Source organism: Protomyctophum bolini (genome assembly GCF_963924005.1).
Source record: "Protomyctophum bolini genome assembly, chromosome: 13".
NCBI lineage: Eukaryota > Metazoa > Chordata > Actinopteri > Myctophiformes > Myctophidae > Protomyctophum > Protomyctophum bolini.
In genome coordinates this window covers 30709698-30737447 of record NC_137874.1, presented here as the reverse complement: position 1 = coordinate 30737447, position 27750 = coordinate 30709698, and the positions used below count along the sequence as shown (strand labels likewise).

The 27750-nt window shown below is 42.2% G+C and overlaps 1 protein-coding gene across 1 annotated transcript; it reads left to right on the top strand.

Annotated features, from left to right (window-relative positions):
* Positions 1–295: 295 nt before the first annotated feature.
* slc43a2b (solute carrier family 43 member 2b) lies at positions 296–26860 on the top strand. The gene is made up of 15 exons (XM_080780317.1): positions 296–404; positions 1170–1381; positions 4260–4593; positions 10566–10890; positions 11226–11281; positions 12219–12295; positions 16577–16669; positions 17381–17514; positions 18983–19179; positions 19590–19733; positions 21438–21570; positions 22149–22281; positions 22596–22669; positions 24184–24307; positions 24633–26860. The coding sequence occupies exons 3-15, from the start codon at positions 4434–4436 to the stop codon at positions 24792–24794; spliced, it is 1812 nt and encodes a 603-aa protein (XP_080636443.1). The 5' UTR covers positions 296–404; positions 1170–1381; positions 4260–4433; the 3' UTR covers positions 24795–26860.
* The last annotated feature ends 890 nt before the right edge of the window (positions 26861–27750 follow it).

Here is a 27750-nt window from a genome sequence, read left to right as displayed (position 1 = left end):
ATTATTTTAATTGGGTTACAGTAGGCCTACTGTATAATTTCCTTGTAATAACTGAAACAATAACTGCTGTAGCATACCACAAACAAGTTAAACAACCATGCAGTCTCATCTATGATCTATTGCATGCACGTGCGTATATAGGCCTATAGATAGTACAGTAGTCTAGGCTACTGTACACACAGCAGATAACACACGTGTCACTCCGCCCGATTACAGGAATCCTGCTACTGACCAGAAAATGCAGGCTACGTCAACTCATCTGGCGCTGATTTAAGTTGAACCAGTTACTGCAGCCTAAATTACTTTCAGTTACGAAGTCGTTTAATTTCATGTTTTGCGCAATGGGGAACTGCAGTTCTGATCACGCATGGAGCATTTTATAGCATATAAACAGCAGTGTGACTGTGAGTATGGTAATACACATTTATTTTGGATAGCGACAGGGCAGAGAGGGTGATGTTGAGCCAACAGTTGCTTGAGATTAAGATTGTGTGGCTGGCATGCATCATTGCGCATATTGCGCCTACTTATTTATGGTCTCGATCTCTCCCTCTCTTTTGCGGAATGTAGGTAGGCCTACTAAGCTCGCACTTTAATTAGGCCTATGCTATGTATACCGGTAATCTAGTTGTCCATATCTACATAAAACATATATGTTGCAATAGGATTCGACAGCCAAGTTTCATTACCATATATGCTACTTGGAATATAGCCCCATATGTGCCCTCTCCCTACGCTCATTCTGTAGCTCCGAGAATGAGTGTAGGGAGAGGGCACATGGGGCTACTTGGAAAATAGACTAGTAAACTTGTAAACAATATAGGTTGTGTTTATCAGTCATTCTTCGGACAACCACATTGCCACACGATCAATACACTGATTGTGAGAGGGTGATGATGATGAACAAACACTGCTAGCCTTCTAACTCATCACCTTATCCAAGGAAACTCTGTTTGTCAGTCTGAACGTCATGCAGGCAGATAATCTTATCAGACAGTTAAAATGCTCCATTATTTTCCCGTTTCTAGAACCGATCGACTAACCCCTACGGTAGAAATCACACTCATTAATGGGTCAGCCGGTGGTCTTGCGTCCAGCGGGCGTTGTTCTACTGTCCAGTGTGTGTTGACTTTTAGCCTACTGCCGATTGGCCGATACGTGTTTTTCAGCACCTCGGGACATCCAATGGACAGCGAGGCGAGGGATGCTGCTGATGGCTCAAGTCCATTATAAATGTGGAAGTGGAAGCTTCACACAGTTTCATTTCCTAAATTACTGGATGTCAGGCTCAGCTGAACACCAGCCGACCAGCGTCCACTGCAACTGCAAGATTTCAAGACAGGCTTTTGAGTTGTCTGCATGCTGGGACTATAAGGAAAAGGTATGTGTAGTAGAGCATATTGTGAGCATTATTTCTTTCTTTCTTTCTGCTTTTTTCAGCGTAAAACACAAACGTTGCCTACAGATAATAGATCATTAATTCATTTATATTGTAATAGAAAATTATATTTGTTGTAAGAAAATGACAAGAACGTGTCTCAAACATGGTCCAATGGCCTCAAAAATAATTTGGGATTTATCTCAAAATGAAGTTTTCTTCTGTATATGTCCAGATTTTGTGTTTGGGGTGGGGACAGAGCAGAGGCATATCATGGAGAGACAGGGTGAGAGCCTGAGAGGCATTCTGCATGAGAGAGGAAAATACAGTCAGAGAGATGAGAGGGACAGAAAGGGGACACAATCTGTGTGCCTGTTTGTTTATTGTCCATCTCTGCCTCTGCCAGTTCTTTCATGTTTTGCATGCAGTAATTACAGAGAAAGCTCATGGCTCGATGAGCCTGTTTAGACAGGGGGTGTGTGTGTGTGTGTGTGTGTGTCCAAGTTTGCCTCTTCAACATAGGCCAGTCTTTGCACAGCTTGTCTTAGTTCTTGCCCATATATAGTCTGTGTCTGTGACCTGTCTGGCTGTCTCAATTATTCAAGTGATGCTTCCCCACTTATCTGAACTTCTACTGGACTCTGTCATAAGGTTGCTTGTCATTATATTTTTTACCAAGGAATTGAAGCACATGCTGTCTGTGTTAAGATTTCCCTGCAATTTGTTTCAATATAATTAGGAACATCCTTTTGCATCTCTTGCATCTTGTTTGATGAGCGAAATGAGACTATAGAAAAAGTGCTCCTCAGAGCTCAGTCTCCGCCAGGTCAGGTATGTTATTGTGGCCTCCTGGTGGCGCTATACTGCAATAGGCCAATGTGAAAAGGGGGCAGTTTCTTCCTAGGCCTTTCACGCAATCATGATTTGAGCATAGGCGGCGGGTGCATAAGGCTAGGGAAGGCTTAGCCTTCCCAAAAATTATCCTGGGTATTTTTTTAAATATATATAATATATGTGCGCAGCATTATAGAAGGCTATTGTGTGTGTGTGTGTGTGTGTGTTGTCGCTGCCCCCTGGTGATCGCTGATCGGATATAGGCTATACACTACAGCAACTGGCCTAATCAGCATATGATTGACTACTATTGGTGTGTCTGTAAACCTCGTCCTTCCAGTCGCTTTGTAGCAAAGAGTAGCGCACGCTGGTTTGTTTTGGGAAACAGCAAAACGCAAAATGTATTTTTCAAGGCAAAGATAAAGTAGCCTAATTCAGAAGAAGAAGCTGTGAGTCGGCTGTCAGAACTCAGTGCCCGCACGGTTCACAGTTCACACCACTGCAGCAACACTGACACGTTCAGCGGAGTGACTGCTGTCTCTGTGCCGTCTGTGAAGGGCCATGAGCCGCGACTCCCGGAGGGGCAGCAACACCGCCGGGTAATCTACACTGACTGACTCGAGACTTGAGAAAAAGACGTCCAAAAGTCGTTGTCTGTATAGGCTAATTCATTGGTAAAAGTATGCTAAATAACTCATTTTTAGACCATCTGGGAAAGAAATAAATAAATAAATCCGCGGCGGCGGCCTCGCTTCGCTCGGCCGCGAGAGTCCCCCCCCCAACGCAATTCTATAGCCTACCCAAAGGTAAAACGCACCCGCCGCCTATGGATTTGAGGCATTTTGTTCCAAAAATGTGTTTAAAACCTGCTGGTGGTGGCGCTATAAGATTATATGAAAGGTGGCATTTCTTCTTCTGCCTACTGGCAAAGTTTTGCAAAATTTCACACAGATCGGTGCAGTTATAGGTAAAAATGTGAAATGTCCTGTTACAGTATAGCACCACCATGATGCTGATTAGTGGGAATGTGTGTGCAAAATGTCACTGAAATCGCGCATTGCATTCATGATTTGAGAAATTTTGTTCAAAACGGACCAATCCTGTAAGCTAATCAGGATGGAATATGATAAAATCGGACAGATCCGCATTGATCACATGACTATAGACTCAGAGACACTGTGTAATGATTTGAGTGATGTTTGAACAAAATCTAATCTGTAGGAGTAATATCAAAACATTTGTTCGGCCTCCTGGTGGCGCTATAACAGGCCAAAAATAGGGTTTGAGGTTCTGCACTGGCCTGCAGGGAGTGTGTGTGAACGGTTTCGCTGCTATCGGGCCCACAATGCCAGAGATTAGCTACTCGCAGACAGACACACACACGGATGGACGGATGACCAACATTGAGACTTCATGAAGCCATTTCCTTGGACGGTTGTGTGCCAAAGAACACAAGCTGTGTTCATGGGTGAAAAGCCAGTACGGGATTGTGTCCTTCCTTTGTTGCTGCATTAGTGACTCGTACAGGTTTGTTAGGATGCCTGTTCAGCAGAGAGCGGAACTGTGAAGGATTAAGGATGTTCCTAGATCTGCACTCTAGTGAAACTCCTCAATGTCAGGTGAAAAGAAGCAGCTGGGGACTCCACAGCACACATGTGTGTCGGAGGAGACATGAGACCAAACAAACAGTATGGCTGGCACGGTGACAGGGAGGGACCTCTGTGATAACTTAACTCTGAGAGAGGAGATGTTTTACACTTTCAGAATAAAAAAACTATATCCCTAGTGTTGTAATTGTGAGAATATATAATATTTGGTGTTTTGAGGGCTTTTTTCACACTCAGGCTGACATTATCACGGAAGGATTTGTTGTGCACTTAATCCTCGTCAGTGCTGTACCTTGTGTTTTGTTAGTGATCAAAGGTCAGGGCCTTTATCTTGTGATCTTATAGTGCTGGAAGCAGCTTCTGCCCAGCCCTGCATGACTTCAGCAATAGGGTGAGAGTAAAACCTCCCCTTCCCCCTGTCTCTGCTTTTCTCCCCACAGATCAGTGACTAACGGTCCTTTCATCCTGAGCCTCTGACGGGGAGGGTACGAAACTCCTCCATCTTCCCCTCCTCTGCCTCCTATACTCTGCCTACCTGTTCTGTCGCTTGTCTCTATCTCCCTCTGGGTCTCTTCTTCCTCTGCTCTCCGACTTCAGTTTCCATCCCGGGAACCATGGCTCCGACCCTGTCTACGGCGTTCGCCAGGCGCTGGTGGATGGCGGTGACCGCCATCATTGAGAACCTGCTCTTCTCTGCTGTGCTCCTGGGATGGGGTTCGCTCCTCATCATGCTCAAGTCCGAGGGTTACTACTCCTACATGTGCAACGAAGAGGGTGAGTCAGAACCGGCAGTTAAAATGCACTGTCTGCTCTCTGAGACAACCCTTCAAAGAAAGTCTGGGCTCTAGGTCCAATAACTCCAAACAGAACGTTATGATAAGATAAGAGAGATGAAGAAAAAGAGTCAACACACTATTAGGGAAAACAAGGAATGTTGAAAAACACAGTCCTATGATGTAAGAGAAGAATTTAGGCCGTAAAAAGTGTGTGTGTGTGTGTGTGTGTGTGTGTGTGTGTGTGTGTGTGTGTGTGTGTGTGTGTGTGTGTGTGTGTGTGTGTGCGCGCGCGTGTGCTCACGTGTGTGGCAGGTTATTACATAACATGTCTTCATCGAAACTTGAACAGTTCTATCAGAGCTCATGTCTTCTAGACATGTAGAGAATGCTTTGTCTGTATAAACCCATTTAGTGCTGTGAATGGAACTTAAAACCACTGCCATTTTACCTTCCTGGTTAAGGGAAGACGAGTGTCTTACAAAGGGGGCCCTGAGGGAATATTAAAGAGAAGAGGACAGGAGAGGGGGTGGCTAGAGTTAGTTAAATTAGATACAGTATATCACAGTCAACTCTCTCACTGAAGGTTTTATATTAAACTGAAAAAGGTGCTTTAAATATAGTATAATGGCCTATCAAAGGGTCATGCATGGTACATACTTTAATCCATGTGGTTCTGGTTCCCTGATTAGACAACTGTTTTGGTGGCTATACTAGTGGTCCCAACAATGTGTCTGGAGGATTTATGCCCTTTTTTATGTCTAATATGTCTAAATTATGTCCACATATTTCATCTGAAATTACCATGAAATAACATCAAATAGGACTTAAGTGAATAATTGGGTTATTGTAAATTTGGTTCTCAGGGATACCAAAGGTCTATTTTGGGTCTGGAGCTGAAAAGATTTGGGAAGCACTTCTATGTAGTACTTAGAGAGACAGCAACTTTATAAAGGTGCCTTATCAAGAACAGTAAAATAATAATGTACATATTTATTGCAAATACTATTTTTCAATAATTATGTAAATGCATTCAGAGTCACAGTTCCTATGACACAGCAAACATAATCAATTCAAAGCAATAACACAAACAGCAGACTATGGAACTGGTTGTTTGATTGATTTGCAAATATTTGACTTGGAGTTGTCTGGCATTCTATAAGTCTGTCGTCTCCGATTTGTAGTCAGCGTACAGTTCTCTTGTTCAAAAAAGTAAAGGCCAATTCACACCACCAGCTAGCACAGCACAGCGACGCAGTATTGACACGAGTGAAGTCATTTTGGCTAAAGAAACCGTAAAGTATACTGTAAATTAAGGTGTAGAACTGCAAATCATAGAATGCTCATTCACTGTATCACGATATATACGATATCTCTGAAAAGGCATATCGTGGAGACATTGGGCTGTATTTTGCGTGTCTTAAGTACCGGGTCTTATTCCCTAACTTGAGTAAACTAAAGACCTGGAGGCGTGATCAATGCCATTTGGCTATTCTGAGTGGCCAAAGAGCATTGATCACGCCTCCAGGTCTTTAGTTTACTCAAGTTAGGGAATAAGACCTGGACACGCAAAATACAGCCCATTGTATCACAATACGATATTTATCACCATATCGCCCACCCCTAGTGGTGCTGGGAGAACACCAATTGAGAACACTTACACAATATTGTTTTCCTGAACAGAGATATCTCGTAACGCAGGACATCAGCACACGCTGGCATGCGTCTTACGCTGCTGGTGTGGGGTAGGTAGTAGGTACATTGACAATAATGTTGGCAGCCGTTTTTAAATGCACCGTTCTTGGCCAGTGCACAGTATAATGGCCTTAAGCTGGGAGTGTTTGGTTATGTACAATACAAAGGAATGCCAGTGATTTATATAGTGGTGTTTAAGGTACATGCCTTTTGTACATACACAGGTCCAAGCCATGTAGTCTCATGTACCTCCTCCCACATACTGTACACACACTTCCCTACCCATGAACTATCTCCCTGTCCACCTTCCTACTGGCTATCACAATAAAAAATAAGAAACAAAAATACAAAAGAGAGTGGACTGCCCACTCTCCTTTTACAAAAACTACAATGGCGTGATTGATACGGACAATGGCTCCAGTCAGGACATGTCTTTGGAGGAAGATAAGCAGACAGAGTCCTCGGAAAATAGACGTGAGAAAGGGGAAGCGAGGCCTGATGTGCCAGCCTCATTGTCGTGACCTTCCAGGCAGGTGACTTTAAAGGAGAAACAGCAGTGTGCAGTGTGCACGGCAGAGCGCACACACGTTGCACCTTGACATCTGGAGTCATGTTGTTCAGTCTCATTGCCGGCTTATCTTCATGTTGGTTTACACAACTGATTATCTGACTGCCGATTTGCAAATGCATGTTTTTCTCTTGCTAATATTGCTAATATTTTATAGTCATCTGCGATGCAAAACCCCCACCCTGCTTCATTGATTTCATTAACTGCCAACAACCAGAAAACACATGGCATCATAAGTGGCATTGATTGCACCCAAGCTTTTAAACACAAAACAACACCATTCCATAGACTACTTTTGAAATGTTGCGTAAATGTTGTGTATTTTTGCAGTGGCAAATATAAGGGTCTCACTTATTGAGAACATTGAATAAAAGTGAGGAATTTCAACCTGGCGTTACAATATAGTAGAATAATTAAAAAAAAGAACAACATGATGACATGTTGTGAACTAGCTATTCGTTATACAACAAAGTGTACAGGATGTAAGAGGCTTCACTCACACACATGTTGAATGAGTCATACGTAGGTAACTTCCTGGATCGTAGGTCAAGTCAGCATTATGTTCTGATGACCTCACAAATAGTGAACAGAGAGAAGCACCCACTCAGCTGCTCTCCAGCATGTGACATGTGACATGTGGTTGAAGCAAAGGCAGATCAGCAGAGATTTTTCTTTTTTTAATTACTGAGTCAGAGACGGTCAATGTCTACTTCTGCTGGTCAAGATAAATGACAAAGATGAATAGAAAGAGAGTGAGGAAGAGACGTCAGCAAGTCATCACTATGTAAGTTTTTAAACACAAGCACCTCCAAGTCTTTTAGCATATCAAGTATCAAGTATTCTCAAATAAGTCAAGTCAAGACCGACAGTAAACTCAGTAAACAATTTCAGGCAAGTGACTCTCCTGGCCAAGAAAGGGCACAGCAGGCTCCACAGTTTAGTTTAATAATTCCATGTGATATCACCACGGTGTGTCAGATCAGATGTACCCACTAGCACTAGATAAACCACATACTCTAGTAAACACTATCACAGTATTATGAACTACTAATAAAGTTTAAGGTGATAATTAAAACGCCACTGCCTAAAGCAATTTTAGTGCTTTGCAAGGACTTTGGACAATAATGTCCTGTTTTTATTTTCGCTGAGAATTCTTTCTGCCTTCTCCTTTATGTATGTTTTTTGCAGTAAGTCAGACACATTCAAAATAATTATATACCGTAGCTGCCACATGGTTTGGTTTGCTGATGGTACCAGCTTTGAGCTATGTTTTTATGTTTTTGATCAGAGTTTTTATAGGGGAGACATGAGATGGTGACACCCACACGTCATTTCACTGAACAAGTGCTTCTGTTGCTCTGGGCCATTCAAGGAAACTCTGTAGCTTGTCCGAATCCATCTGCTTGCTGTACACAACACCAGGCTAAACTAATACCGTGGTTCCCATCCCCTCATCCCATTTCAATCTGTGCCGGAGTGTGAACTGGTTTCTGAGGAAGCTTTTAACGCTTTGTTATTATAAGCACGTCATGACATTTCGCACAGGGGCTACTGTATCGCACAGCACACACTTGCCTCCAGTCAGTACTTGGACAAAGAAATAGAGACATGATGCCATGGGGGTGTAAGAGGAAACCAATAAATGCTTGGACACAAAGCTGGGAACTGTGGTGCAAACTGAGGAGGGAACCCTCACCCCCTGGCCCTGAACACTACTGGGTTAACAACGTACAGTAGCATACAGCTGTTCTACAGCAAATTAAACGAAACCTTTAAAGTTGATGCAAACAATTCTTACAGGTCTACCTGTCTTTGTAAATGAAAAGCAGTGTTGGAACAGATAGTATATTGCTATCATAACCTAAAGAAAAACAAAACAAAGGACAACAAACAAGACAGAACAGTATAACACTGTTTAAACACAGTTTAAAGTATAGGTCTTAACATTATATAAAATTACAGCTAGTTTCTGACCTACACCAGCTGACTGGCCACATTTTTAAATCTACCAATCAGCTGGTAGACCCAAAGCAATGATCAGAATGAGCGTTTCTGGCCCAGGCGGTGGCGTAACTGTCTGGGCACCCGACTGGTAATCCAGTCGCAGTGTGCCGCGGGTTCGACTCCCGAGCCCGACACGGCCTTTACTGCATGTCATCCCCCATCTCTCTCCAGTTTCCTGTCCAACCAATAAAAGGCGTAAGCCGCAACAAAAATATCTAAAAATAAATAAATTAATGATTAATTAATTAATGTTTCTGAGTGTCGGTGGTCTCTGAGTGTCGGTGGCTCACCAGCTCAACAGCTTCAAGCACAGTTTGAAGTACGCATGAAGTCTCAATTTACACTGTAGGAGAAGATATCGGTGAAGGTTTGACAAGTCCAGTGGCAGTAAGAAGTCATTTCTATTTTCTAAGATGGCAAAATAAGAAAATGACGCATGCCTGGGCCATTAAGCACCACCAGTGGACAACTGAAGGCAGGAAGAACTAAGAAGGCCTTGTTGACCAAAATACCAAATCTGCTAGCTAAAATGCAAGCATGGTCACATGTGGGATGCAGTGTGCTGGCTGGCCAGGAACAGTATAAGCCCATAGTGATGTTACACACGATATTTATTTCTTATCTACTTATCTTATCTTTGCCCTGTGCTTGCTGTTTTTATGATGTACTGCCAGGGCAGCAGTTTGTCTTTGTCTTTATCCACGTTGTGTTCTTTTTGTTGCATACTACAAGGTCAAGGTCTGGCTCTTTCGTTTTTTTTATTAGTCAGTGCCAGTACTTGAGTCAATGTATAGTGACAATGTGTGAGTCATGGACTATTAACTAGGATTGTGTGAGAAGTGTGTGAGCACGTGTGAGAGAACACGTGTGTCTTCACTGTATACACATGTGTTGTGTGTGCAGCAGTGTACTACATGTGCACATGACGACCAGCTTAGGATGTACAGTAGCAGGACCCTGTGAATAGGCAGAGCTGTCACCCTAATTGTGTACTCTGTCGCACAACGGTGCTGCTCGCCAAATATAGCAGTACAAGCTCACAGTGCATCACAACCTTGGCACGCTGTGAGCTTGTAGATCTGCTATTGTCAACATGCAAAGTATGAATCAGGCACACACACACACACACACACACACACACACACACACACACAAACACACAATATGTCCTAATGTCCTATGCACGTGCATCACTGTGATGTGAATCACATCTCTGTATCAGGTAGGCAAATGAGCTTCATGACTTCTGAGGAGAACAGTCAGCATCGTGCCATGAGAACCAGCTCAGTTGTAGCACCCTCCCAAAAGATTTCACACTTCACAATCAAACACAGAATCAAGAAACACTTGAATCATGCCAAGTAATATAGAGGTTCGGGCCGCTACATGGCCCTCACACCTATACGTTGCATCGTTTACAATATAGCAATGTTTACTATTGGAATATAGAGCTTTAACCTTTTGTTTGAGTCTTTTTCGATTATAACAGAATATCCCTTACAGCACCTTAACTTTTTCCCCTTGTTTTACATTTAGAGATTTTGAGCTTCTGTTGGCATGCTGAACCTGTTGCTGTCTACTGACTCACTGAAATAGGAACCAAATATCTTAACTGATCTTATTTTAGCTTAACTTTATTTACCTTAAACCTAATCCAACCTTAAACCTTCCCTCTTCCTTCTTCCGTCCCAACTCTGTGTCTTCAGGTAACAGCTCCTCCTCCTACAACAACCAGTCCCTGTCGATGGTGACCCCTCCAGCTGATGATGGTGATGGTGACTACAGTTACTTGTGGGGTGACGAGGAGTCACCCCAAGGTGCAGTGGTGGGTCTCGGGGACGGAGTGGAGATGAGGCCCCTGGTCCCCATGGACGGGAACCTGAGGATGAACGGCTGGCTGATCTGTAAGGAGCAGGATGAGATGCTGAACATGGCCTTCACCGTGGGCTCCTTCCTCCTGTCCGCCATCACGCTGCCGCTCGGTATTGTCATGGACAAATACGGACCTCGTAAGCTACGACTGCTGGGCAGGTAAAGCCAGCCATAACAATCAAATGACATTTCAAAGCACCATTTTTAACCACTCCCTTTAACCAATCCCTCTAGTCTTAGTGTAAATGAAATGGACGTGAGCTGCAACTGTACTCGGACTACTTCTTTCTGTCTACACCAAATCCTTTTACCAAAAATAGCCGGCCTGTTAGATCAAGACTCTGAACCCCTAATTGCTCCCGATGTGCAGGTTGGTGCCTTGCATAGTTTCCTCCGCCATCGGTGTATGAATATGTGTGTGAATGAAATGCACAATCTATGTAGAATGCTTTGAATAAAATCGCTATATAAATTTACCATTTATCTCTTTGTAGTACCTGCTTTGGTTTCTCCTGTCTGCTCATCGCATATGGAGCCTACAATCCTAATGGTAAGTGGACTCTCTCTATGGATAATTTGATTTGCATCTTATATGTTGCTATGTTTGTGAGGTGTTCAATATATTTGATATGGATGTTTATAAATAAACAGAGATTTTTTATAAATATAATTTTGGACTCACTTATGATCACTTAAAACATATCTGTCATTTAGAAACATCCAAAATATATACTTAAATTAGTTTGTTTGTTTACTTTAGCTGTAAGCATATTTTTATGAATTATATAAGAATCCATGATTTAAACATTTCCAAGAAGATCATAAAACAACAAAGGACAACTTTTTTTTTTCAACCAACGTTAATTTTCTGCTTTCTTTCGTTTTAGCGTTTTTCCCGTTTTACTTTCTCTAATAACAACATAAAACTTGAACCTTGGTTGAAAAAAACAAAAGTTTTCCTTTAAATCCAGGCTAATTGTCAATGTTGCCAACTTCATGTTGAGAATGTTCACCCTGCAGCACCCCAAAACAAATGACAATCTCCAAAACGGCATACTGTACTGTTTTGTGACATAAACTGTACCCTAAGCATTGGCCAGCCTATCACAGACAAATACAATCCCCACGCTTCCTCAACCCCACTTTGGTTGATTTTCTTTGGTGTGCAGTGGCTGACAGCATGTGTTTCATTACTTCCTGTAACCACTTAACCATACTGTATTACCAGCGATTACCAACCTGTGGGCTGGGCCTGGGTTCCAATGATCCAAACTAAAACACAATCAATTGATTGATCATTAATGTAAACATGCTCTGAAAATGCAGGGGGCCCACACATCTGACCACTTAACTTGGCATCTTCCCGGCTGCGGTGATAGGTGGTCAGATGTTTTTGCTGAATGTTCACCCTCAGAATAGGGATACTATAGGGTTCATGGCATTAATTTAATTTATTTGTAATCTGATTATATCTGTTTAATTCACAGAACTTTCTGTGCTCATATTCATCGCTCTGACTTTCAATGGCTTTGGGGGCATGTGCATGACTTTTACCTCTCTCACGGTAAGTCTGTGTGTGTGTGTGTGTGTGTGTGTGTGTGTGTGTGTGTGTGTGTGTGTGTGTGTGTGTGTGTGTGTGTGTGTGTGTGTGTGTGTGTGTGTGTGTGTGTGTGTGTGTGTGCGTGCGCGTGCGCTTGTGCGTGCCAAATTGTGAAAATAGACAATCTACAATACAGCAATGCATTTGATATTTAAAAGAAAAATGTACTTTAGTTTATAGTTTTTAATAATTTAATACTAAAAGCATGCACTTTTGAATGCGAAAGTAGTTTTTAAAAGCAAGTACTATTTGACTAGGAGTAGTCTCTACTTTGACTCCAGTACTGGGTTGAGATCTTTGTCTGATATTCTGTTGCTGTTGTTGTTGTTTTGTTTTTGACTGGCTGCCCTGTAGTGTACTCTGTCCTCCTGACAACGACACACATCCTGACTTTGGACAGGAGGAGTGTGGGGAGGGAGGGATGGTGTGCTTCATTATCACTCTTCAATAAGAAATCCATCCTCTCTCCCTGTTGTGGTTTCATAGGAACAACATGAAAGCTTATCCCTTGTTTATTTGTCTCTGTATCTCACAGTTTCTCGCACGCACACACACACACACACACACACACACACACACACACACACACACACACACACACACACACACACACACACACACGAGTGGGGGGGGGGGTTGAAATTGTCTAATTCTTGATCCCAATAGACTATTCTTTATTAGTCTTGGTCAGGGACGGCTCCAGGGGGGTGGGGGGCAAGGGGGGGGGGGCTTTAACCCCCTCTGGTGGAGGCTTAGGCCCCCCCCCCCCCTAAGCCCCCCCCCCCCCCCTCCAAACAAGCCAAATTGACTGACTTCTATGTAAACCAAGATTCATTAACCCCCCCTCTAAATAGCCAGCCCCTCCATAGCACCCCCAGTCACAATTTTCTGGAGCCGTCGCTGGTCTTGGTAGGAATTGCTCAGAGCCTCAGGTTTGAGAAAGAATATAAATTATTGTCCAAGGTCAGTCGTCACAATAATTAACAGGATTGATATCAAACATCAACATAATGAATTACTGTAAGAATCAAAACAACTTCACAGAGTGAAGTGAAATGTTGTTCCATTTGTACACTTTCTGAGCTTAAGAGCTGTAAGAGTCCCTTTGGATCCTACTGTAACTATCACTCATTCAGCTCGGGACCCCCCCGGAACCCTGTCAAGGACCCTGGACCCCAGAATTGAATATAACCTAAAATTAACCTATTCAAGCCTTAAAAGAAAAAAGGAAAAAAAAGAAGAAAGAAAGAAAGAAAGAAAGAAAGAAAGAAACAGAGGGGCTTGGTAGGATTCACACAAGTTCACAGGGTCAACACCATCCTTTTTTTCCTTCCTTCACATTCCTTTGACCCTCCCTTTTCATTCTCCTGTCCCCTCCCTCTTTTCTGTCAGTGGTTCAGTCTGCAGTGACCCATACCACAATCCTGGGTTGTACCATGGTGACGATGTTCACAAGAGAGGGGTGCAGTGCCAGTAAATCTCCCAATAAACTGCTCACTTGCCGCATCGCTTTAGGGTTGTAAGATTCATCCCTTATGTCCTTCTGTAACTGTTGCACCTAAATCTCCCTCTACTAAGTTCATGCTTTGTTGGGACAGTATTAGTGGCTGCCCCCCCTCTGTCAGTGATAGAGAAAAAACATGAATTAGGGGACTGTTTTTGTACAACGGTCTCCAGAGAGTTTTCCTGCATGGGTGTTGAAACAGTTTCGTGCATCTCTGTTACCTATTAAACACCCTCCTCTCGTTCTTCCCTGTTGAATTGATGTACTCCTCAAATGTCAGGTCAAGACCAACTTTATGTGTTGTAGGACATCTCACGCTTCAGGAACTCAGTGTCTGGTCTGATTAGAGGGAGAGAGGGGGGAGGAGGGGGAGAGAGAATGCACAAGAGAGAGAGAGAGAGAGAGAGAGAGAATGGGGACAGAGCAACTGAGAATGGGGAAGAGAGAGAGAGAATTGGGGGCAGAGAGAAAAAGAGAATGGTGCGAGAAAGAACAGGGAAAGAGGTGGAGAGAGAGGGAGATGGTCACTGTCTAACACGTGTCCACACAAAACATATAAAAAATAATGCAAATTAAAGAATACAGGAATATTCAAAGAATACAGGAATAAGGAAAGAATGCAGGAATAATGAAAGAATACAGGGATACATGGTGAGAGGTGGGAGTTGAGTAATATATTTTCCCCTTCATGTTAGGATGTGTTCAGTACCTTGAAAGTTAATCATCTATATTCATTAATCTATCTGGGGACCATTGTACATTAGTCCGTCATGCCCAGCCGACTGCAGTGTTGTTGCCTAACAAAAGAACAGTGAGGTCACCTTCCCGCTCCAAAATAATAGATAGGCTAGCTTGAAGTGTATTAGAAAGACTGTAGGAAAAACCTTAGGCAGATTTGTCTCTGTTTTCAAAGATTTTCTGAAAATTGTGAAAAGAAACGGTCTATAAAGTTCACAACACTTGTTTTGAGTAGGAAAGATGCAATAGTTGCTTCTTCAGTGTTCTACTGTGCATAGAGTACTCTCTCTCTCTCTCTCTCTCTCTCTCCCCCTTTCTCTTTCTTCTTTATCTTCTTTAATGAAGACTCTTTCTCTCCTGTCCCACAGTCTGTTACACCCTCCCCCTCCCCCCCCCCCTCTCTCTCTGCAGCTCTCTCTCTCTCTTTTTCATAGTTATGTAATTGAGTGTTGGTCTTGTTGTTGATCAACCGCTTGAAGACAGAGCAGTTTGTGAATACCTTCGTAATTGCCCCCCCACCACCAACACCCCAGTGTCTGTTTTCCCTCTCTTCCCGTCCAAACAGTTACTCCATTCTGAAAAGAGGGGGGAAATAAAATATCAGACTTAAACCTAGTTTGTTGGCACGTCTCTCTCTTGGCTCTCGCACTCTCACCTACTCCTGTTTGATTGGTTCTGGACTGGTCCGGCATGCGTGCGTGCGTGCGTGCGTGCGGGCGTGTGCGTGCATGCATGCATGCGTGGTCGCCTTTCAGCAGTGCAGACGTGCTACTAATTACTTGCTGCACTGTGTGACACAGGGTACTTAACCATAGCCCCCTTGTCTGTCACCAGCCTCCAGCCTAAATGGAGCTCACATAAACACAACCAAGTTCCAGAAAGGTCTCTCCAAACAAATATAGCACACAATGTTCTCTGGACAGTGGACATACATGCTAAAAAGAACAACAACATTGTCCTATTATTGAAAACTATGAAGACTAGACAGACTCCCAAATTAAGGAAATAATGGAAATTTTTTCATGTAAAGTAGGTCGGGAGTGGCTTATTGTCGATATCAGCCAGTAACACGCGGGAGTCTATCCCCGTTACAATGCGCTAGAGCCCTGGGAGATGGATTGCTGAGGTGGAGCACCACACCTACCATCACCTCCCAGTACTTGCCGCACGACTTGCTGCACCAAGCCGTGCTACTCATTCGCTGAACTTGTGGTCCAAAGGCGAGAGCTCTACCGACTGAGCTACCCGGACACGACATTTTCATGTCAAGGACCCAAATATGGTCACATTCATATTTGTGCCTGGGATCCCCGTAAGAGAGGATCATAAGATGTTTCACAATCTTTCACATATAGCAGATCTATCTACAAGCTCACATTTTGTCGCATGATGACACCTTCTGAGCGTGTACATCGGATATCTTTATATAGCCGAAATATTCAATAGGCTTAAGTGTTCGTCATTTAGCTGGTGACCCCCTTGAAACCCCCTCATTTCGAACTTCTGATGTACAGTCTCAGAAACCTTTCTCAGAACTCGTGCATGGGTCCCCAGAAGTCCTGAGTTGTCCGAACCCTAGTCTCGCGTTGCCAGACTGTTGCCTCTCACAATTTCCAAATACAACGTACTTCCATCATACAGTCTGCTGCAACAGAAGTTCTAGCATTTCGTCTTTACAGTCGTGCACATTTATCCGAATATAAGTTGAAATAATCTAAGCATATATAGCTTGTTGCTTAGCAGAAAAGGAAATTAAAAAATTATCTCTAACGATTAAAATATGTTTTGTGTGTAGTTATGTGTAGTTCCAGACTATATATACTGTAGCATTCAGAGATTGTGGAATAGTTCGACTATCCGAACCCCAACCTCAGAAGGAGCATGTATTGGCCTTGAGGGTCCCAAGACCCCACTTTGAGAACCAATAGGGTTGTTGTTGATATAACATAAAGGTAAAATCTGTTGTTTCACAGTTTTCCCTTGTTTTTCTTTCTCCTCCATAGGTGTCAAACATGTTCGGGGACCTGCGCTCCACCTTCATTGCCCTGATGATTGGGTCCTATGCATCCTCAGCTGTCACATTCCCTGGTCTTAAGGTAACAAACAGCCCATAGTTATCATAAATTAAATGGTATTGCTAGACCACCTTTTGAACTTTTTCAAAGTGTAAGCCCTATTGAGATCAGTCACCAGAAAAAAGGATGTGTGTTTTCGATTAATCTATCATGGTTAAAATGGAGTTTGAAGATACAATGGGTTTAGGAAGTGGGTGGGGCAGCTGAAATTAATATGAAATATCTAAATACTGAATCGAGCAAATTAAAAACTGTCTGGGATGTTCACATAAGCCTGAGTAGACGATGAAATGACAAAGTTTTTTTTTAAGTGAAATATCCCTTTAAGCCAGAATTATACAGGGCATGCCACTGCTATGCACCGAAAATAGTGCGTTGTCTCATCGTGAGCTGGTAGATCTTTGAAATTGTTGTGGTTAAATTGCATAATAATAATAATAATATCTAGTGGCTGAATGGTGTCTATTGCTCCTTATAAATACCAATATTATGTGGGCCTCCCCAGAATATAGACTAGAAGATGTGCCTCTTATGAAGAGAACACTAGCTCATTTCCTTGTGTGTTGATGTTCTATCATCCTTTCATCTATGTGAACATTTTATTAATTGACATTTATTTTCTAGTCAGCCATGCACATTGACGTTCCCTTTATATGAAATATGTAATATATAATTCAACTTTGACATGAATGTACAGTAGTTGACTCACTGGGCCTGATCTTTTGTGTGTAGGTGATCTATGACCTTGGTGTACCCTTTATCACCATCCTGGTGGCTTGGTCACTGTGTTCCGGGTTTGTCTTCTTAAACTGCTTCTTAAACTGGCCCATGGAGCCCTTCCCAGGACCAGAGGACATGTGTTACACGTTAGTATCTCTTTTATTATCATCTTGCAGTCTTCAGGGAGGCGGGCACAAACAGAACATGCATGGGGTCAAAATAGGCCAAACGTGCATCTTAAGAAACAAAATATGTCTTGTTTATCCAGAATACACATATTATTTACATTCAAAAGTCCCACGAGTGAACACGTGGTGTAGTATAGAAAGAACTGTACAAAGTGTAGCCTATCTTCAACCTAGGTCATATATTTTTCAGTTTATTTTTAAATGAAAAGCAGGCTTGTTTCATTTTATGTTCCTTGTACCTCATTATTGTTTTTAAAGGCCCTTTGGTTGAGAATTCTTGTGCAATATGTGCAATCAAGCATGCAGTGTAATGGCAGGTGAAACTCCAGGTCAAAGTCAGACTGCTGATAAATAATGTAACAGAGGTCAGTAAAGAGGAACTCTTTACTGGTAGAAATGCTACACTCACTAATCTAACTGCATGCTTTGGAAGTAGCTTGACACAACATTTCACATGTTGCATGTTGTGGCGATGTTTTTACTTTGTAGATCAGCTATCTTTACTATACTTGAAAGCAGAGCTTACAGAAAGTGGTTAATTCATAATTTACATTCCATAACAATGGATTTAGATTGTGGAGCGTGGAGGGCAGGCAGCGCTTCAGTCCCGAGTCCCGAGTTGGTGTTGACTATAGACACTCGCATCGCATAATGTACACTTTCTCTTCCTAGAAATGGAGCGATGTTATCCAAAAGTACAAATACTTGAGTACAAGTACAGATACTTGATACATAACATTTTACTTAAAAGCACAGTACTCAAGTAAATGCACTTTGTTACTGTCAATCACTGACCTCATGGCTCTGAGCCACGCTCCACCTGAACCAGCTCAGTCTTGCTCCTGATTGCTACTGTACAACAGCACAGCTGTCTGGTAGAACTACAGGAGTTACAGCCCTCGTTAGAATGGGTTCAAAATATACTATACAAAGAATAGCTTGACATAAATTTAGAAAATCTTCCTTTTCTATTATTATTATTTTATTTGTATTTATTTATTTGTTCTGTGTTGAGATGGAAACATAAGGAAACATACTGTAGGAGAATGCAGTAGAGCTGCGTATGGTGGGACTTGAAAAGGAAGTAAAGAACACCAGAAAATGATTCCATAGCAATTGTTTGAAATGCTGGTATTTGGGGGCGTGGCCAAGTCCAACATTGTCTTGTAGGTGCAACACAGGTGTCAGAACTGAGTTTGTGACACGGATCGTATAAAGTGATATATTTGTATATCCTACGGTAAAACTATGGCCTTAGTATCATAGTATTGCAAAATGTAAAATGACTCATCACATTAAGTGCGATTTAATCCTGGGAGCAACACTACATTTTTTGCTCTGGCCTCTATTCCCTTCCTTTGACTCACTCTGTTCTTGTTCTCCTTTCCTCCCTCCCCGCCTCTCTCCCACCTCCTCTTCGTCACAGCATCAAGGTCAAGTTCAGCTGGATGGGCTTCGACCACAAGATCACAGGGAAGCAGTTCTACAGTCAGGTGACCACCGTGGGCCGCCGTCTCAGCGTGGGTCACAGCCTGAAGCAGAACGAACTGGCCACGAAGGACGGCAACAAGCTCTGCCTCTCTACCATGGACCTGGAGGTGGAGTGCAAGCCCAAGGCGGAATGTAAGGATAATGCAGTCCGTATTACATCCTATGAAATATATATTAGACAGTGAAAGCAATAAAACATTCTTCTACTCTGACACTAAATAACAAAGAAATTATCTTATTAGCTAACATTATGTTAACTGCCAAAAACATTGACTGAGAAAGGAAAGAGGCCACACAGCTCGTAGTCACGATGCCATAGACTTTATTTTTCCAACGCTTCGGCAAACAGGTTGCCTTCTTCAGGGTATGCTGGTACAGTATGCCAAAAACAAACAAACAAACATATACTGAAGGGTTCACTTAAAAAGTAACCTGTGTGTGTGTGTGTGTGTGTGTGTGTGTGTGTGTGTGTGTGTGTGTGTGTGTGTGTGTGTGTGTGTGTGTGTGTGTGTGTGTGTGTGTGCGTGTGCGTGTGCGTGCAGCGACGTCCTTCATGCAGACCATCACCACACCCATCTTCATCCTCAGCCTGGTCACTATGTCCATCACACAGCTACGTCTCATCTTCTACATGGGAGCCATGAACAACATACTGGAGTCCCTCAGTGGTGGAGATCTCAACACAGGTGTGTGTGTGTGTGTGTGTGTGTGTGTGTGTGTGTGTGTGTGTGTGTGTGTGTGTGTGTGTGTGTGTGTGTGTGTGTGTGTGTGTGTGTGTGTGTGTGTGTGTGTGTGTGTGTGTGTGTGTGTGTGTGTGTGTGTGTGTGTGTGTGTGCGTGTGCGTGTGCGTGTGTGTGTGTTAGCAGTACATTTTCATCAAATAGTTTTCTGCAACACATTCTGTTATTTAATGGCATTTTGAACTAGTTTGGTAATGTATGCAAGAATACAGTGGGCTGCTTTAAGAAGCAGTCATTATGATTCATGGTGTAAGACCAACTGGACTCACTGCGTTATAATTTCATTTGCAGTGGAGAGAATGGAGCTCGGTAAGACTACAGTAGATTACATTTAGCATTAACACCAGTGTTCTAAACCTGTGGTTTTCAACCAGATGTCATGTGGACCTCCTTTTTGCATCTTTCATTACGTAACGATTAAGCAGTGGTTCTCAAACTCTTTCATTTCAAGGACTCCCAATTTGGCACTGTATGCATTAAGGCAACGCACGCACACACACACACACACACACACACACACACACACACACACACACACACACACACACACACACACACACGCACACACCCCATAACTTTGATAGTATACAAATTGAACCAAATGGACCTGTAAGGGACTCGTACGGGTACATTTAGTTCCTAACTATCAATAATTTAGCTGAGTTCCAGATTCCCTGGAACCTCTACAAGGACCACACTTTGAGAACCACTGATAACACAATTTCCCCTCTATGGAACATGTGGGTCGCGGTCCACTGGTTGAAAAACATTGTTTCAGAGTTAGCATTTAACCATAGCATTTGTGATTACAGATATGATATTCAGTAGAGTAACTCTAGCCAAGTTCACCATCACTGTCTAACACTAAAACTTTCATTGAGACATTGGCCCCGGTTTCCCAAAGGACACATGGTGTAAGAGGTATGGTGTAGAACATGCTCAGATGCCCTCTAGGCCGCACACAGAAGGCTGTGAACATAGACATTCCGTGCATAGATGTGCCACGCAATGGTAGGCCTCATCTACCATTTAATTTAATAATATTTGGACTGCTGGACAGCTGACAGTAGGCTCTCTTTACTCTTAAAAGGCTGAAGCCTAAAGCCTACCATTGCGTGGCACATCTATGCTCGGAATGTCTATGTTCACAGGCTTCTGTGTGCGGCCTAGAGGGCATCTGAGCATGTGCTACACCATAGTACACCTCTTACATCATGTGTCCTTTGGGAAACCGGGCCAATTAACTATACATAATTTCACCCCATCTTCCCCTTGCTGTTGTTTATTGTCCTGCTAATGGCCTGTCATTGAGCTCTAAATGAAACCTCCTGAAAGGAGTATTTGTTATGCAGTAGTATTTATTTGACTTTATTTATTTATTTATTTATTTATGATATTTTGGGGGGCCACTCTGCTGGGCCAGGGACTCCATGTCAGGCTGCATCAGAGACAATGTGGTACGCACCTTAACCACTCGGCCACCGAGTAGTATTTATTATATGTATATCTCATGGTACACGGTGTCACCAGGAAAAGGCATGTGTCTTCCCAGCAAGTTTTATATCTTTAAATATTTTCCCATTACTACATAATGTACTCATGCTTTTCTCTCTCTCTCTCTCTCTCTCTCTCTCTCTCTCTCTCTCTCAGTGAGTCTCTACTCCTCCATCTTCGGCATGCTGCAGCTGCTGTGCTTGATGACCACCCCAGTGATCGGACAGATCATGGACTGGAAACTAAAGGAATGTGACGACGGAGAACAAGAGAAGGAGCCCTCCAGCAAGTGAGTCACTTTATCTCTAATCTCTAAGTCCTAATGGGAAGAGCAGCGGTTGTTGGGGACTTCATTCAGGTACGGATCATTAATCGAGGAGATGATTAGAAAGGACCCACAGGGGGTAAAGTAAATGGTGCAAAAATGAATGGTTCCTATCTGTAGTGCCTTTATCCAAAACTCTTTAAGGATCCCTGGCTGATAAGCCAAATGTGTCTTAATGCATTATAATTGCTCTGTATAACACCTTAAATATTTTATTTATTTTAGAAATGGTTAATCTTTCACTCAATAATGGACAGCTCCCGTCACAAGTTGATGATGTAATTTGTCCATGTGTGGTCCAGTCCTATAGAATGTATGGAATGCATGTGCAAACTAATAAAGTATTTTAAATGCTCTTATTAAATAGCCAGGGATCCTTTTTACAATATACATTACAATCACCCATTCACCCACACATGAAAGAAGGTTTTAAAGATGTAGAGAAAGTCATAAAGTCCATAATGATGATTATTATTATATTTCTTTTTGGATGTTTTATCAAATGGCAGTCAAGTTCATCTTAATCTCTTCCCACAATCCAGGGGAGAGCCCAAGAAACAACGCAGAGACAAAAAGATCCAGAAGGTGACCAATGCCTTGCGAGCATTTGTCCTCACTAACGTCCTATTGGTAGGATTTGGAGTCACCTGTCTTGTGCCCAACCTTCCTCTGCAGGTGAGTGGTCCACTTTAGTTGGAATTAGGAGTGTGTGTGTGGGGGGGTTGTGGTATAAATTATATTTAAAACAAAAATGAAATTGGGAGTGGGAGTGGGGACACAGCTTGCCTGCTAGCAATAATACCGGTTTCTGTTTCTGTTTCAGTTCTAGTTTCTATAAATGTTCATATTGAGTAACAGAATATATCCACAGCTGATGGCCACCATATAGACTTTCATTTCAAGTCTATTAAATGGCAGTCTGGAGTGAGTGACCTAATTAATGCATTTGGGTTATTTTTCATTAATTTGCTTCATATTGTTTTCCTCAGATTTTGTCCTTCCTCCTGCACACTGTGGTCAGAGGATTTGTCCACTCTTCTGTCGGAGGTCTCTACGCTGCTGTGTAAGACACATGCACGCACGCACGCATGCATGCACACACACACACACACACACACACACACACACACACACACACACACACACACACACACACACACACACACACAGTCACAATACAGGCACCATAGTAAAGACACAATCCATACTCAATTTCTGTGTGGATTCTTAAGATATGCTCAGGCACCAGGAACCTTTACTGTAACTGCAGTTGATTTTAGTTACATTTACTGTTTGCATAGTTATTGCACTAGATATAGGAAAATGTCAGCAGAATCAGGTGTTACAGAATCACATTATCCGGTGTTGGCCTTTCACACATGTAGGAACCAAGCAAACAGCTGTGTTTACACAAAACAGTAAATAGTCTGTTTGATAAGGCGAAGAGCAATGGTAGACGCACATACTCCCACGTAACAGCGTGATGGAGAAGCAAGGAGCAAAATATGATCGAAACATGACAGATGTGAAAATAAAATATGTAATATTCAGTGACGGGTACAAGAAGTGAAATGTTGGTTACAACAACTCAGCATGTTATCAGCAGTGCTGACAAAGTGCCGACTTAGAGACTCTCGAGTCTGCTATCTAGAGAATGTTGGTGAGTGTTGGTTTCATGATGAGTCAGGTGCATAGAAGGAAGTTAATTCTCGTGACCCAAATGTTTAGTTGAATAGCGGATTTATGCTGAGAAAGCAGGATGACTGGGGCCCCTTTTCCACCGGTTGGGAACCGGTTCAGTTCTTTTTGGTTCTTGAGCCAGAGCTCCAAAATTGGAACGTTAATTATGAATTGAGTTTGCAAAACCATACCTATATTAAATTGTCTAGGGTCAATATAAGTCAATTTATATATGATAACCCTTCCACAGGAGTATAGCTTTTTCATATTTATCACATATTTTGTGGATCATATATCATATAAATTAAAATGATCGCAATGTAAGCTAGCAATGTAAAGTCAACTTCTTTTAGTAGATTGTTTCCGGGTCGTGGCTTTCAGAGTAAAAGCGCGCAGACAACTCTGGCACCCCAGAGCTCCTATTTTGAAGAACTTCCGGCACTGATTGTGTTTTAATATATGACATATACCGGGGCTACCGGGATTGTTTAATTACCTTTAATTACCTAATCACATAAAACAAATAGCGGGTTTAGCGTACGTATTACCCGCAGGGGGAGACAATGGATGAAATAGCGTGGAACGCGGGTTATGCAGTCAAACTGTTATATATATAGGTATGGTTTTGCACACTCAATTCATAATTAACGTTCCAATTTTTGGACTAAAATCCAAAAAGAACTGAACTGGTTCCCAACCAGTGGAAAATGGGCCTGAATAGTAGTTTTTATTAGGTTTAGAAAACAGAGATGTCAAGACCGGATTCAGAGTCAGATTCAAGCTCACAAGGAGCACATGGTCTTTAATTGTAGGCTACTAACTGGCTGAGCCACCAGACACCCCAGAATGACTGAGTTTAATAGCAAACTAACTAATAATTCATAACTTTTTCTACAGGTATCCCTCAGATCAGTTCGGTAGTCTAACAGGCATGCAGTCCCTGGTCAGCGCTCTCTTTTCTCTGCTGCAACAACCCCTGTTTATGGCCATGATGGGACCCCTGGAGGGAGACCCGCTATGGGTAAGAATTCACACTGTGCTGTATACATACAGTACATGGCTACAGTAGCAACAGGAAACATAGTCCTATGTAATATAAGAGCGGACCACAGTGTCTGAACATTTGTGTAAAATGGGGACATTCTTTCAATCAATCTGTCATGCATGCACGCCCAGTCGCCCACACAAACACCATACCCACACACAAACACGCACGCACACATGCACGCACACGCGCGCACACACACACACACACACACACACACGCACACACACACACACACACACACACACACACACACACACACTTTGCAATGGGTTCACTAAAAGTTCAATTTTCCTATCAGGTGAATGTTGGACTTCTGGGAGTCAGTATGCTGGGCTTCCTTCTTCCTCTCTACCTGATCTTCTACAGAAGCGTGCTCAACAGGGAACAACACGAAAAGGAAAACAACGCCAAGATCTACATGAAAATCAATGGCTCTGAATTGCCTGAGGCCTTTGTCTAGACCAGGTGAACGAAAGACGGACACAGAGAAAGAAAGATAGATTTTATACTGAGAATCTATCCCCCTACACCTTCACCCACGCACACACGCATATACGCACACACACAAACAGCTTGTCATATCTCTTCTCAAAAGACTCACCATGGATGGACCAGATGCTACAGTTGTTGCTGAGCCAGCTAAGGAGAGAAATTATAATTGTGGAGGGTAAAACAAACTAAAAAACTATTTAAAAAAGAGAGAGACAGAGAGTGTGAGAGAGGAAGGAAAGACTGTGAAAGGGAAGAGGTTTGTCCCCTCTGTGTTGCCCCCCCAAAATCCTTCACCTCACCTCTTTTTATCTCTGGATTCATAAAAAAAAAGAAAAGCACCATCAACACTTCCAAGAAGAGAACGGAGAATAAAACAGCTCTCTGTAGACTGTCCCTCACCAGCTCATCACTTCATCACCATGTCTTGTACCCATTATGGTGCTACTGTGCCTATTTGTTTGTTTTGTTTTGTTTTTTCAAAATATGATGGTGTAGTTCATCTCGTCTTTGCAACCATGGGTCGGTTAGTCCTGAAATAGTTCTGATAGGGTTGCAGAACATAACCAATATTATTGTAGAATATTGTGCATACATGTATTAGAGTCAAATCCTAATGCAAATCCTAGTAGAGGACATCTGGCCTAGATGGGATTGCAGAGTGTTTCTGTGATATCATAGGTTGTTAGTACAGGAGGTTTATAATGTAGGTACAGTGAAGTAATTATGGCAAATGTTGTCTTTCATCAATGAGTGAACTTTACACTGCAGTAGAAAAATACTGTATCACAGATGCTAGTGTCAAGCATTGTAGCGTCTCTTTCCTAGTGGCTTTTACTGTCCTCTACTGGAGGGAGGAAATAACACAGGGCAAAAAACAGCAGAAAATACATAGGGCTCATTAGAGTTTTTACTGTATTTCTTTCTCTAAGAATCTTCTTCTCTTAACTAATATTTATTATTTAATATTATTATTAACCAGACGTGCCTTATGAGTATGATGTCATTCGGAAGTGAAGACCTATTAAAAAAATCACCAAGTGCTACAGAACAGCACATTTCTACAAAGATGCCTGCCTATTTCTCTGTTCTGAGTGGCAGTGGCATTTTGTGTGTTATTGTTTTAAAATTGGGTTTATTGTTAAACAGTATATAGCCCTCTAAATATTGTGATGGATATATTTAACACACATGAAAGGTTATTCACATCCATCTACCTACAGTATACTGACACTGTAAAATGCAGCACTTTAGCTCCTCTTCACCCTTTAAACTTAAGGTATTATGTTGTGCTTTATTGATCCCTGTGGAGAAGTTTGCCCTCTCTATTTGAACCATCCTAACTCAATTATTAGGAGCAGGGGGAAGCCACTTAGCACACAGTAAAATCCTCAGTGTTCATTTATCCATTAACTCTGAGTGTGGTCAAGTCCATTCTGGTTACATTGTACACTCAGGGTTAAATGAACACTCAGGGCTTTACAGTGCAGCACACCCGTCACCCAGGGTACAGCTCTAACTCGTAAGGCCAGTGTCTTGATCAAGGGCTCTATAGCAGCCGGAGGAGGATGTCCCGCATGTGTTTTGGTGTGGGAGGAAACTGGAAACCCACATAAACATAGGGAGAACATGCAAACTCCCACACAGACAGCGACCCATTCTGAATCTGCTTTATTTGTCACATCACAGATTTACAGGTGTAAATAATGAAATTATCATTATTTTCGTGCACACGCTCGGTCATTTTGTGGCCTCGTTATATTTTTTTCAGGTTCGAATTCAGGTGCAAAAATGCAAACCACTGAGCAATCAGGGATTCGGGACCAAGCTGTCACAAGTTCAGCACTTGAGTCACATGACTTATTTGAACACAATCCCATTGTAATGTTGAGACACCTCTATTTATTTCATTCTGCTATCATGAACTAAACAATGTGTTTAAATCTTCCTTTCGCTGGCAAATGTACGTGTTGGGTGGTTAGTAGTGATCCATTTATTGGTATGTTGTTTTTGTTCTAAAGGCATTACTGTTTGAATATGGATGAATTTGAAAATAAAGATATATTGACTTGTTTAAATGGCCGCCATTATTTTTGTTCCATCAGTTAGCGAGCCTATTACAGTTTAAAAAAATAAATAAAAAATAAGGTTCTTGCAGCACAAAAATCCATAACACGATATTCCACAAAACACAAATTTTCGATTTCAATATTCAAAAACTTTGTCTCCAAGTTTTCTGTAATTGGCAAGGCATTTCACCTTAAACACTAACCATGTTGTATGGAGAGCATATTTTCAATACTGTACAATAAGGTCACTGTTATGTTATAATCATCATGGATTGCCCATGTCTGTGTACTTGAAGTTGAGATACAGTGTACTTGATATGTAAAGTATGCCTGAACTGTACGTAGCATACTTTATAGATATCAAGTACACTGTATCTCAAGATCAAGTACACAGACATGGGCAACTCATGATTATAACATACCAGTAGTCACACTAAAGAGGTCCTTTGTCCACCAGTCGATTTGGAGGCTTAATCAGGAGTTTGGCCAGGGGTAGGCTAAGAGGTGGACACTGCTCTTGTCTTCATGTATCATGTATGTAATCTCGTTTTTGTTCTATCAAATGTGTATATGTGTTTCGCATACATGCTGGGTCACAAGACAAATGTGTCATGTGTGTGCCACCACAACCATGCCCATGCCCAAACAACCCAAACACAGCATGCAACAACCATGCATGACAAAACAACCCAATTTGCCACACCATGCCAAAGCAAGCAAAAACAAAACCATGTCCTTGCCAAAACACATGCACAACCTTTTTATGAACATCCCTCATTCTCCAACTCCAACCATCATATTTCCTATTTCCAAGCATCACACATACCGTTAATTGTAGGCCTATTCTTCCCAAAATTA